Source organism: Lissotriton vulgaris, chromosome 11 (assembly GCF_964263255.1).
Source record: "Lissotriton vulgaris chromosome 11, aLisVul1.2, whole genome shotgun sequence".
NCBI lineage: Eukaryota > Metazoa > Chordata > Amphibia > Caudata > Salamandridae > Lissotriton > Lissotriton vulgaris.
Window position 1 is genome coordinate 407656490 of NC_141699.1, and position 14658 is coordinate 407671147.

General features: G+C 41.9%; 1 protein-coding gene across 1 annotated transcript in view; it reads right to left on the reverse strand.

Moving 5' to 3' along the window:
* The window catches only part of LOC147679891 (caspase-3-like), a 237705-nt gene that overhangs the window by 153992 nt on the left and 69055 nt on the right, over positions 1-14658 (reverse strand). Inside the window, exon 2 of the mRNA XM_086943454.1 lies at positions 6007-6179. Coding sequence (XP_086799580.1) covers positions 6007-6179 — 173 coding nt within the window. The remainder of the gene's footprint in view (positions 1-6006; positions 6180-14658) is intronic.

Consider the following 14658-nt stretch of genomic DNA (forward strand, 5'->3'; position numbering starts at 1 on the left):
AAGTCACCAGTAGCGCAAAGCAGCATAGCCGAAAATAGCGAATGGAGAAAGAAAAATAAATCACGAAAATGGCAGCTACGTTGCGTCGAAGTATGTGGCACTTTGACCTCTGAGTGACGCCTTAGACGTGCGCCTATGATTAACGTGGTGAAGAATGTTGACGTAGAGAACATTCAGCCGTGAACCAGAAAACTGAGGCACAGCCGTCAACGCGAACTGTGGGGCACGCTCACCAACGGCGCCACGGAACTTCAGGTCAGGTTTAAAGATATACAAATCGTTCAGGATATCAATCAAAAGCTTTTCACTTTTCTAGAAGATTTCGTAACCATAACCCTTGTTAGGCTTCAAACAACATAGTTCAGAGGCAGAAGCTGGTCTCGTGAAGCTAAATGTGCCAAAATGAAATACGCAGTGGCATTCAAAAAGATGTTGGTAATGGTAAAGTTAATTAAAATCATGGAAACACACCGCCATATACTGCCGCAGGTGCGATCAAAGCACTGAATTAATTACTGCCGCTGGTGCAATCGTTTTACACATAAGAAAAATATATATATATAGTTTAAATAAAATACCTTTTAAAGATGTGTGAACGCTGTTCCTCGATTTAAAACAAAAAAAATACTTCTTTCCTTCAAAGAGTGAGTCCTTCTTCTTGGTATCCCGATCGTCGCCAAATTATGAAGTAACTGGATACACAGGTTAGAAGTAGAAGTAATTTATTCAGGAGAGGAAACAGCTTAAACAACCACCAAGTTGGGAATGCCAGGAGATCAGAGCAACTCCCACTTACAGATCATGGAATGTAGATCAGAGCACAACAATTCCTATGATGCAAACCTATGATGCAATCTAAAAGGGATACTACACTGGGCACGGCCACTCTCTGCCTAAGAGATCAAAGGGTTTGGGGATATAAATATTGGGGGCCAGACCTCTGGGCTCTAGAACTCTTTTGGACCAAGAAGCTGTGAGGAGGAACTACCACATTGCTGTGTGCTTTGCTGTGTTGGCCTGCAGTGGCTGCTTCTGTCTAGGGCAGTGAAAGGACTGGACTGAACTTTCTGCAATCTACTTTTGTGAGTTTCTCCAAGGGCTTGAGGTAAAGCTTGCCCCCTGTTCAAGAAGTCTCAGGAACAGCAAAGACTTCAAGCTCTTCTGCCCCTCAGCACTGGAGACTGTGTGTTTTGTGCTGCAATAGAAGAAAAAGCAACACAGCGTAGTCTACGACGCCACTGACGACTCTGTGCCCTGAAGGCACCGTAGAGGGCACCACCACACCACGACCCTGGTCTCAACGACGCCGCCTGCAGGCACTGCCACTGAGCCGCTGGTCGCACTGCGACCTGTGGGCACCGCACTCTGCACCGCCTCACTTCACGACTACGCCTTGGTATCCCTGATGCCACCACTCCATACCGAAATCTACGCAGCTGCTTTCACTGTGCTTTGAGGGAACCGCTCGCAAAGTTAGATGATGCACCGCCCTCATCCCACACCGCAGCCTTGGCCTACCGATGCCGGCACAACCAACTCCAGTTTATCAGCCGACAACAGCACTTCCGCAACAACGACACCGCTGCTTGCACAGCGACAGGCCAGCACCGCGGCTAGCACCGTGTTCACTTCGCACCGCGACCCTGGTCTCACAGACGGCATCACCTGATGCTGCCACCAAGCCGCTGCCCGCACCGCGACCCGAGAGCACAGCACGCCGCACCAATGCACTTTGCAACGCTGCGCCCGATGCCTGCCGACTCCAGCGCTCCTGACTTCAACAGAGAGGAGTTTGATCTGCAACTCGTGTAACTTCGGGGCCCGACGACTCCTGCGCCGACCTCTGAAACCAACGCCTGTGGACTCCGTGCTTTCGGGAGCTCAACGAGAGGTCACCTCCACCCTGCATTTCTAAAAGGTACTGTTTGCGGGTCTTCCCGACACCGTAACTGGCCCGCGACGCAGCGGTCAGACAGAACTGTTTGGATTTCTTTGTTCAGGACACCGTGATAGCCCCGACGGAGCTATCGACATCTAGAAACTATTTTTCAAGCATATTTTGATAACTGAAGATTTTTAAGTACTGTACTGTTGATTTTTATCATTTTGGTCTTGTCTTAAATATATATAATATTGGATATTTTTCTAAACTGATGTGGTGTCCTTTTGTAGTGCGTACACTGTATTACTGTTGGTTATGTGCAAATGCTTACACACTGCCTCTAAGATAAGCCTCCCTGCTCGTGCCAAGCTACCAAGGGGGTGAGCAGGGGTTATTTTAGGAGTGTAACTTTCTTATCCTGACTAGGAAGAAGGGTCCCTATTTGGACAAAGGTGCAAGCCCTTGCCAACTAGAGACCCCCATTTCTAACATGCAGGGATATGCAAGTGCCTTTATTTTTGCATTGCGGCGGGGGCTGTTAAACTCATCCCCGCCACAATTCAAAATATAAGTGATGCGACCGCCATGGTGGCGGTTGCATCGTAATTTGGATTGTGGGGAGGCCGCTCATGGGAAGCTGGTCCCAAATCCGAAACGATGGTGGACGGACGGAAGTCAGTCCGCCATCGTAATGAGCCCCTAAGCATCACATTCATCTAAAATGTTCACAATGGCTCCCGGGATAAACATAAATTGCTCCTAAAAGCGGACAAGATGTTTGCATCAGATTGTCACTTACATGGATAATTCCATTGCCCACAAAATAAACACAATATTCAAAAACAATTACCCAGATTTCCCCACACAATAAACCAGTTTATGATTCTATGCCTAAAAAAGCAACATAACTTCCAAAACACATTCATTAAATTCATTCAAAAGCATCCATCACAGTGCTCCCTTGAATACATTGTATGTATGCATCTTGTTGTTCCACAAATAGCTTCTGTTTATCTCCTTAGCAGTCTTTGCGTGTGTTCATATGAAATTATTTTTTTGTTGGTTATGTTTGTTTCTATTTGAAAAAAAATCAAGTTTATTTCATAAAATGTCATTTTTTAAACGCATAATTTATTTTGCAAAGTTGTAGCAATTTTAGGTTGCAATTAACAATTATTTCAAGTTTGATTACTTAAAAGGGATTTCTACAATTCTACATGTTATCAATATTAAATTGGTAATTTCAAATGGTTTAAATATTCAAAGAAATATGTAAAATGTTGACAAAGTGGTTAAACGTATAAAATCCTTAAAATCAACATTGCATTTTTTGTCAATTAAAAAAAAAATAGAATAATGTTTCTAGAAATGTGACAGGTTCTCAAATGAAAACAGACGTTTAACTTGCTAAAATTTCTACTTGTACATTTTTCGACACAAATATATGCATTTCTAATTCGGAATAGACTCTCTTAGGGCCCGATGTAGGTAAAATTGATTTACCGATTTTTAATTACCGAATTTTACTGATTCGGTAATTGAAAATCGGTAAATCAATGTGGAGGACATGTAGGTATTTCCAGATGTGGAAATACCGATTCTGTAACATTCGGTATTTACCGATTCTGTAAATACAGAATCGGTATTTCCCATTGATTCCTATGGGCTTCAAAGCCCATAGGATTAGAAAACAAGGGGGGGTTGATTCAGTTAAGGGAATCAGAGGTGGAATCTCTAACAATATTTCACAACACTATTACCTCTGACACCATAAATGCAAAGTCAATCTTATCACAGAAGTCCCTTTTATTGACTCTGTGTCATTGTTCATTCGGTTTACTTTATATATTTGTACATTGGTATCCGCATTTTTCAAACGCTCTCCTTTTTATACAAAAAAATCATAAGGGTTATTGCCACAACAAAACGTGTTTGTATCACAAGAACAATGTGTTGTTACCACACCAAAACGTGTTTGTATCACGAAAACATATAGCTTACACAAACATATATACATTCACAATATAGTCAAGAAAAAAGGGGGTGCAACTGTACACTTCATTTATATAATACGTTCTGGTCATTTCTAATCATCCTACTGTGTTTAAAACAAGTTCTAGATCTGGGGAGTAATTATCCTTCATATTATTTGGATTGAATCCATAGTCCCATAAAGTGTAGGAGAAAATAACTCTTAACAATTATGCTCTTCGGGGGATAAGTCTTTTTTTTCTTTTTAGATATACATTTAAGTATAGTTATCGAGCATAAAGTGCTCCAATCCACTGAGTACTGCCAACGCGTTTCGACCGACTTATTGTGAGGACTAGGTATACTTTTGTAGTGCGGTCTTCATCAGGGCTGAGATTGGATTGTGGGTCATCACCGTTTAGTTCATATGTTGGAATACTATTGTTTCTTTTCAAAGGTTTCTGAAATCGAGGTTTTAGTTGTCTCTTTTCTTCAACTAGTCGTATCTGTGGCGTCTCCGTGCTCGCTCTTGCCGCTTTTGTCAGTATTGTTTGGATCAGTGCGGGATATCCCAGGACGTAGCGTATCAACTAAAACCTCGATTTCAGAAACCTTTGAAAAGAAACAATAGTATTCCAACATATGAACTAAACGGTGATGACCCACAATCCAATCTCAGCCCTGATGAAGACCGCACTACAAAAGTATACCTAGTCCTCACAATAAGTCGGTCGAAACGCGTTGGCAGTACTCAGTGGATTGGAGCACTTTATGCTCGATAACTATACTTAAATGTATATCTAAAAAGAAAAAAAAGACTTATCCCCCGAAGAGCATAATTGTTAAGAGTTATTTTCTCCTACACTTTATGGGACTATGGATTCAATCCAAATAATATGAAGGATAATTACTCCCCAGATCTAGAACTTGTTTTAAACACAGTAGGATGATTAGAAATGACCAGAACGTATTATATAAATGAAGTGTACAGTCGCACCCCCTTTTTTCTTGATTATATTGTGAATGTATATATGTTTGTGTAAGCTATATGTTTTCGTGATACAAACACGTTTTGGTGTGGTAACAACACATTGTTCTTGTGATACAAACACGTTTTGTTGTGGCAATAACCCTTATGATTTTTTTGTATAAAAAGGAGAGCGTTTGAAAAATGCGGATACCAATGTACAAATATATAAAGTAAACCGAATGAACAATGACACAGAGTCAATAAAAGGGACTTCTGTGATAAGATTGACTTTGCATTTATGGTGTCAGAGGTAATAGTGTTGTGAAATATCAAAGCCCATAGGAATCAATGGGAAATACCAATTCTGTATTTACAGATTCGGTAAATACCGAATTTTGCAAGGGTGCAGGGGGTGTCACTTTGACACCCTCTGGCACCCCACAAATAGGCATGTGCGCCATGTGGCACACAGACATGCCCTAAGGGCATGTCTGTCTGTCACAGGGCTAGGTGTGCATGCACACATGTGCATGCACACCTGAAATCGGTATTTTACCACACAATAGGATTGTGTGGTAAAATACCGATTTTGTAGGGCCTTTGGGACTCAGAAGAGTTCCACCTACATCTGAGATTTACCGAATCGGTAAAAATACCGATTCTGTAAAATTGTGCCCCTACATGCCAAATCATGTATACCGGTCGGTAACGGCCGAAAATACCGATTTTCGGCCGTTACCGACCGACCTACATCTGGCCCTTAGTCTCTTCACAGACGATGCGTCTAAAAAATTAACATTATTAGAACTAAGCACCTGTCTAACATGTTCTGATGCAAATGTATCACTTGCATTTAAGATGGGACTCTTAAGCACAATCAAAACTATTAGGCCAGCTAGTTCAAAGAGTGTTTACAATTTGCTGTGAGTTACAAGCTTTCATTCTTCGAAGGTCAAATAAACTAGCAGCATTGATAACAGCTGGTAATTAAGCAGTAGAAGACCATTCAATGTTCAGTGTGTATGTCCTTTAACAATGGTCAACATCATAAATAAATTTAGGGATATTTATTTTTCTGGACATTGTGAGGTACAAAAATCACGACATTACATTTGACCTGCTTCCTATATCTCAAATCCCTTTCCTCCGTTATTTATTCTTTTCAATGACCAGTAATGTTCACCTGTACAAAGAAGATTTTTGGGACAGCTGCCAGCGCCGGGCACCTCTCTGGCGATAATATTTTAAAGATGTTGTCCAACTTGACTGGTGTACCGTAGAGGTCATAAATAGCACCTTCCTCACCATGGCTGGAAAGAACGCTCAGGAAGAATTCACCCTGCTTCTCACTACTTTCTGGAAAGATGATAAGGATAAATGATGTTGTATTAATTGATTACACACCAAAGTCTCAAAGTGCTGACATTAGGTTATGTTGTTACTCCATTAAATGTGTTTTACTTTATGAATATTAGTAGGATGAAAAAAAAAAGAATTGATCATGCCAGAATTCGACCCACTGCCCTGAAGGATTCACAAAGACCACTACAGACAGAGCACCAGCCCGCTGAGTTATGGAAGTTATGATTAGGATACGTCCCGCTGTTTTCTGCAGTTGATACTTTACCCACCATCCTATCGTCCGGCATGTGATCCTGTAATATGTGGATTACACTCAATATTCTGTACTGAGTGCTGGCCACAGTAGCAGGGTTGGATTGGCATTAAAAATCACACAGGGCTTCGCTTAAAAAAGTGGCCCACATTTGCATATTTCCTCTTCACAAGACACTGATTTAGCGAAGTTTTATAAAAAAGAAAGGGGGTTTGGGGGGGATGCTGACTGAGGCATGTTTTCTTAAGTTTACTTACATAAAAAACACACACCTGAAAACACGTGAGGCCACTTCTGCTCAGGCAACGCCTGCCCTCCCCCGCTGAATATGCATACATTAATTGGCCGGCCCAGCGAGATAAAGGGAGTAACACCTCTGCCCATTGATAAAAGGAAGGTAACGGACGCTCATCTGCCTCCAGAAAGGCCACTCAGGCACCCACTGACCTGCTGGCGGCATCTGAACACACCAGACAAAGCCCAGATCGGGCCCCAAGCTGCCCAAAAAACATACCACAGCTGGAACTCATATAACAGCCCCTCGGCCATTGCCCGAGTGCCCGCCTTACCAATCCGACCCTGCACAGTAGCCTCATTTTTAGGTCGAGGTAATATCCGGTCTGCCGAAGGCAGAACCGGAAGTACCGAGAAATGATGTTCCTTAGAGGGGCTCTTCGTTCCGTCTCTCGTTTTGGCTCTCTCCCATTGGCTGGCTTCCTAAATGGAGGCCAGCCATTGGAGGAGAGAGCCGTCCCTCCAAATAGGCTCCGTCCTTTTCGGATTTGGAGGTGTGTTCGGTGATCTTCTTTCCACTTTTTAGCCACGCCTACTTTTGAACACCGAACACGCCCCCAAATCCGAAAAAAACCGGAAGCTTGTGTCCGCCATTATTTGTCTCGTCTGGCCGTGAGAGGACATGAGGCAGCCCGCTGCCTTTTACAAGCACATACTATGACCCCAAGCACCCTATTAAGTAAGTGTTCGCACTGGATATTTGTTTCTGTCCCTTCTCCTGCTCAGAGTGTGTTTGAGCTGCTGCCGCCTCTTGAGCCCTTCTAGCATTCATCAAGTCGTCTTTCGAGTATGCAAGTCCGAGGCACAGAACCCGGGAAAGCGTAGATAGGTCCCCAGCCCTCCGACTCTAGAAACAACAGTACATTTAAACGTAAAGGGCTTATATTGGGGTAGAGATCTAAAAGCTACCCAGATGCCGTCAGAGCATGTGCCTACATACAAGATTGAAGAGATTTGTTAGAGGCATAGTGCCTGCTTTCTTTGCATCTCACATCAGTGAGCATCCACGACCGATTGACGATCTGCCTTTTACACGCACATAGAGTACAGTTAGGTAGCGTGTTCCTTAATTTTTATGTTGGCGAGTGTATGTGTACGCTGCTCGTGTTACCCTGACCACACCCGTACAACTCCAGCTCAGTTTGTTCCACCTCCTCCCCGGCCTCTCTCCCGCTCTGCGTTTATGTCTTCAGAGTCCCCCAAACCATTGTTGCACAGGAGACGCTGCACTTCATGCGATTTTCTTTTAATTATTATTGATATTGAGCACTTCTTAGATGTGCCTGTGCCTTTAAATCCTGGCTTGCGTGTAGCAGCTCTGCTTTCACCCCTCCCTTCTCCGATGCTGGTTATGTCCTGGTTGATGAACATGGGGTGACTACTATGACCCAGAGCACCCTATTAAGTAAGTGTTCGCACCGGATATTTGTTTCTGTCCCTTCTCCTGCTCAGAGTGTGTTTGAGCTGCTGCCCCCTCTTGAGCCCTTCTAGCATTCATCAAATCGTCTTTCAAGTATGCAAGTCCGAGGCACAGAACCCGGGAAAGCGTAGATAGGTCCCCAGCCCTCCGACTCTAGAAACAACAGTACATTTAAACTTAAAGGGCTTATATTGGGGTAGAGATCTAAAAGCTACCCAGACGCCGTCAGAGCATGTGCCTACATACAAGATTGAAGAGGTTTGTTAGAAGCATAGTGCCAGCTTTCTTTGCTTCTCACATCAGTGAGCATCCACGACCGATTGACGATCTGCCTTTTACACGCACATAGAGTACAGTTAGGTAGCGTGTTCCTTAATTCTGGTTTTTAGAGGTCAGATCGTGATTACCACATACAGTTTTTACAAGGACAATTATGATAAAAATTATGTAGGTGGAATTGCAGTTGATCCAGACCCTGAATATGATTGTGTATCGTGTTTCTAAGGAAAATTGAGTCTTTTTGTTTTCTGAAATGAATCATGAGGGCTGCTCCTCATGATCAATGAAATGACGAAAAGCTGGTAGAATTTACTTTGTTTACTTATTTACTGTAAATCCTCCCAGCGTTATCGTCATTTCTTTTATCCCCCACTGCCTCTTCCCTTTACCAACACTTGTTTGGAATGGCCGCGCTGCCTCAGCCCAACCCAAATTCGGAACTTGAGAGAAGTTTGCTGCTGTGGACTCGAGGAGCACCACAATCGTGTGTGTGCGCCAAGGCCGAGCATTTGTGTGCAAGTGTATATTTATGTTGTGCGTTTGCGGTTACTTTGTGTTGTGTTAAGCAGGAGTCCGCGCCTGCTCGGATGAGTGGCAAAGAACAAGAGGGCATAATGGGCTCACTCAGGTGTTGGGAAGCGCACAAAGCGACAATGTGTGGTGTTTTTAATTATGATCGCTCTTTAACTGCCACATAACTCAGAATAGAGGCGTCTTGCAGACAAGAATAATTTCCGTGTGTTTGCTTTTCACGTGCCCACACTGTCCTTCCGCACGCCGACATTTTCACTCCTTGTAGGAGACTTGCGGTGTGAGGTCTGGCAGTTTATTTGCGTAGGTTCAGCCGTGGCCGCCTCTTGTCCTCGCCCCCCCCCCCTCCTATTGTGCGCACCTCTCACCACCCCTGTGGTTTGTGCGCCTCAAGTCCACTTTCTTTTCTTGTGTTAACATGTGTAATAAATATATTTCAAACCTTTCTATGTATGCCATGTATATAGTTTGTAAAAGCCTATTTCATACTGTCCTATTTCAAATGTTTTAAATGTTTATGATCTGCACTCCTTCATCTTCATTACCTTTCTTTTAAATATGAACTAGTGTTAGAAATGTGGAATAGTTGTCTGCCTTTGTGCTCGACAGACTCTCATAGGCTTTTGTTCTGCGGTGTTTTTTTGTATCAGGTATACAAATGCTATCAGTCCATGCCAGCTCCATGATGGGCAGTGGAACGAGCGCTACTAAGCCTGGGATAGATTGTTCTTGTTTCTCCTGGCAGCTTATGTGTGCTGATCAGCAGCATGAGAGGTAAGTGCCGGCCTTAGGGTGGGAGGTATTTGTAGCATGTTTGTTTGTTGCTTATTGTTAGCATGCATTCCACATCACTCTCTAACACACTACCTCATAACTTTACTCTCTCTCTCTATCTCACTACCTCACTCTCTCTCTATTTCACTACCTCACTCTATCTATTTCTATCTCACTACCTCACTATATCACAACTCACTCCTTCAAAAATTCACTACCTCACTCTCTCTCTATTTCACTACCTCACTCTATTTCTATCTCACTACCTCACTATATCACAACTCACTCCTTCAAAAATTCACTACCTCACTCTCTCTCTATTTCACTACCTCACTCTATCTATTTCTATCTCACTACCTCACTATATCACAACTCACTCCTTCAAAAATTCACTACAACACTCTCTCACTGACTCACTCTCTATCTCACTACCTCACAACTTCACTCTCTCTCTAACTCACTACCTCACTCTCTCTCTATCTCGTTACCTCACTCTCCCTCTTTCTATCTCACTAACTCACTTTCACTCTCTTTCACTACCTCACTCTCTCTCTATCTCGCTACCTCACAAACTCACTCACTGTTTCTATCTCGCTACCTCAGAACATCCCTCTCCCTCACTACCTCACTCTTTCACTACCTCACTCTCTCTGTCTCTCACTACCTCACTCTCTATCTACCTCACTCTCTCTCACTACATAACTCTCTCTACCTCACTACTCCACTCTATCTATCTCACTATCTCACAACTTCTCTCTTAAAACATCACTACCTCACTCTCTCACTACCTCACTCTCTAGCTCTCAACCTCACAACTTCACTCTCTCTCTCTAACTCTCTACCTCAATCACTCTCTATCTCACTACCTCACTCTTTCTATCTCACTTTCACTCTCTTTCACTACCTCTCTCTCTATCTCACTACCTTACAACATCCCTCTCCCTCACTACCTAACTCTTTCACTACCTCACTCTCTCTAGATCACTACCTCACTCTCTATCTACCTCACTCTCTCACTACCTCACTCTCTCTCTATTTCTATACCTCACTCTCTCTCTCTCTATCTCACTACCCCACTCTCTCTCTGCTAATGCAATAGGTATCACATATGCAAAAATAAAAAAGCTAATGCCAATGCCATTTATTTAGGGATACAAAAAAGATAAAAAAAATAATGAGCAATACCAATAGCTCTACCTATAATATTGCTGAGACCATTGCATTGTAAATGCTTGTTACACAGGGTAGCTGCTGACAAATAAAGCAGAATATGAGTCTAGCTGAACTAACATTAAAGTGAAACCTGACAACTAATTAAACTATCCTGCACTTTCACTACAATAAAGTCTATGCACATTTGGAAATAGTTCTAAACATTCTATTCTAAAATATATATTCTTCTTCCCAGAATGCATCACTATAGGAGGTTGAAATACAAAAACAATTGAGGTGAAATATACAACATTATACCAAACATTCAGATAAAATGCCTTTTATTTAATTCCGTTTTAATTAATTTTATTTAAAAGTTTAATTTAACCAGAACCATGTAGTTGAAGAGAATTGCAGTAGCTATTTTAACATTTCTAACAGGTAGAATGTAATTAACATCTTCACATTGAAACAAGCATTTCCCTTGCTAATACGTCTGGGCTATAAAAACGAAAGTGACTCGTCTCTTCTGTCAGAGGTGAATTAAGGCACTCAAAGTCATTATAGATGCACTGTGTTAATTTTCCCTGCACTCGTACCTCCACCCAGTCACCCGTTGACTCATTCTTGCATTCATCCACTGGCATTCCATCACAATAAAACACACACATAAATCCAACAAATATATGCCGAAAAAATTAAAAGAAAAAAGAAAAGATGATGTTGACATGCTGGCACATGTTCCGCAATAAAGAATAAAATTAGGCTAGTAGCGGACAGCCATGTTGCAATGGTATTGTATATGTTATATCGTTTTTTAACGTTCAAATATAGCAGCCACCTTAAGAAGCAATGTATGACACCTTGGATCAGTAAAATCAATGATACCCTAAGCACAGTTCCCATTCCAAGATTGACTATCAGTAAACATCGCTTGTGATGGCCATATTGAAAGAATAAAACAATGATTTACTCCGGACAATGCCGTTCCAAGTTCACTACCCGGTTTAGAAGCAGTGACCGTGTGAGAAAGGAATAAAAGGGAGAAAGGAGGAAGTCAAAAATAGAAAACAATGGCAGAGGGAAAATACAGAGATGAAAAAGAACCATCAAGAGTGAGACAAAAAATGGGAAATATAGTGTGGTGGAAGAAATGGGCCGTAAAAGGAGTCATGACTAGGCAGCCTTGTTATCCAGCAAGTCTGGCATTCAGCAGCACCTACTGTGAGCTCATAAAAAACTGTGCAATTTTTATTTTATTTATTTATTTACAAATAAGCAAGCACTGGCTGGACTGAATAAACTCAGGAAGGTAGGTGATCTGGCAGATGTATTGCTAACTACTAGATGAAATGAGGGCCGGCTTTAGCGGTGGTGGCTCCCGGTGCAACAATGTTTGTTGCCACCCGCACCATCCATGGTGGAGGAGGTGACCACCTCCGCCACGAATTCCCTCACCACCACCTTTTGACAGTGCCCCTCAAGGCTCCATAACCACTCTCTTCGAGATGCATTTAATTAGTTATATAGGGTCACTCATACCAGCAGGGCTGGCTTTAGGGTGGTGCAACTGGTGCGGCCACACTGTGCAGGGACCTCGAGGAGGGCACTGAACTCAAGGGGGTGGGGTCGCTTTTTCAGTATTATATACAAGCCATAGCTGCTGCTTATTTATCTTATGAAACTAACAACCATTGACAAGCCAATAGTCACGACTTGTAGGTATGATGTTACTTGTATCATATCTGGATGCAATGAATGAAACAGCAAAATACAAGTCGGGCGGTACACTATGCTAAGCTAGGGTGACCAACTGGCATAGGTGCAAATTCAGGACAGCGAGTGTAAAAATTCCGGACAAAGGGTGAAAATTCAGGACAAAAATTCAGGACAAAGGGTCAAAATTCAGGACAGAAATTTGGGACAAAAGGTACGATTTCAGACACATCAGAGGAAGTCGTACAATATTGGATAAGTAAGTAAATAGACAACCAACATAAGTGCAAGTCAAAATAAGTTTATATTAAGTTGAGACAATCGTGCAACTCACCGTTTTGGTATGTACACACTTTTGAGCAACTGTGCAGGTCTTTTGTGGTATTTCATATGATATTTTGTTTACAGTTTGGGGTTCCTTTGAAGTGTTGTCCCACCTGCACTGCAGGGGATGTAGAGGCCTTCAGCCTTCATTAATCCCCTTCACCAAAGACCTCCCTCTGCACAGATTCCCTCACTATCAACCTCCCATGGTGCCCCTCATAGCTATATAGACCCTCACTCATGTGTATGTCTTTTATTTTATAGTGCTGCTCATCCCAATGTAGGGTGTTGAGTGCTTTCGCTCACACACTTATTGTTCAGAGACAATGACCCATATAAGTATGTAAATCAATATATAGGTAATGTTACTTAAGACAAGGATGGCTATAAGGTGTAGGAGTCACAAGGCATCCATACTGCTAGCTACTATATGCAGAGCGACAGGAACTATGCAGCAGGGAGGGCCAAATTATGCTGCAGAGTTGACTGAATTATATGGCAAGAAAAGGGAATTTATGCAGCATAATGCTGCAAATTATTTCATAGTATTACCATATTATTTTCTCATTTTTGCACATTTTATCACTTTCTGGTCATATGTTGCACCTCATTAGAACCCATATTACACCCAAATATAGAAATATGCAAAGGAAGGTGACCAGTCAACCTTTATAAGGGGCCTTTGCAATACATCACTGCCTTTTTAGTTATTTTTTAACCATTTGAGGTAGAAATTGTTTTTAAATTAGAATCTTCAGCTATATTCAGCTAATGATGGACTTTGTGGCACATGCAACACATACATAATCATGCGAAAACTGTTGAAGCCTCACAATTGCATAATTCCAGTGACCCCGAAATACAAACTGAGGATATAACACATAACATAGTGGTGGGGTTGTCGTTACAATTATAATATAAATAAATACTTTACTCTGCATGTTACACTTTGTGCTTTACAAGAGGCGCATTATGCCTCTATGCTTCTTTATGATGAGTCAAAACTGGGATTAGTGAAACCTCAGATCTCTACAAGAGATACATTAATCACCAGAGTTAAATAGATATTTTTGTTATGGCCAGAAAATTGCAGTAGCGCAAAGCACTCCGAAGTCTTTTTCTTTCATCCCGTTTGAAATTTCAAAATGTAGCTTAGTCCTCCAGCACTGCTCCTCCACAAAAGCAACATGCAGTGCCCCAGGCCTATGCAGAGGACGGCACGCCACATGCTGTAACTACACAAGGGCCCATTGCACGGGAGTAGCCAGAAAAATAAAATACCCCCCGCTTTATATGGCACTAAATATAGGAGAAAAGTGGGCTATCCTGGTCTTTCCTTTTGAAATCTGTGAAAATTGTTCCCCTGATAAAAGTTTGCAAAAATAATGCAAAATTATGCTTTTTACAGCAGGAAAGAAACTTGGTCAAAAACTGCATTTACCTACATTGAAGTTTGTCTTTTATTCTTTCCGTCTTTTCATTTTCTTTCTTTCCTTATGTCCTTCTTTCTATCCACGTTTGTTCTCTACTTTCTTCTTTGCATCCTCCATTAATTTTCTTTCCATCTTTCTGTCTGTGCACCCTTTCATTTCGTCTCTGTCTCTCTTTATTCTTTCAATTTATATTCCATTTTCTTTTCATATTTCAATATTCCACATTAACATTAATTTGTGTTCCATTTTTTCCATTTGATCATCCTCTTGTCCTTCCTTCCATTGTTAAATATAAAT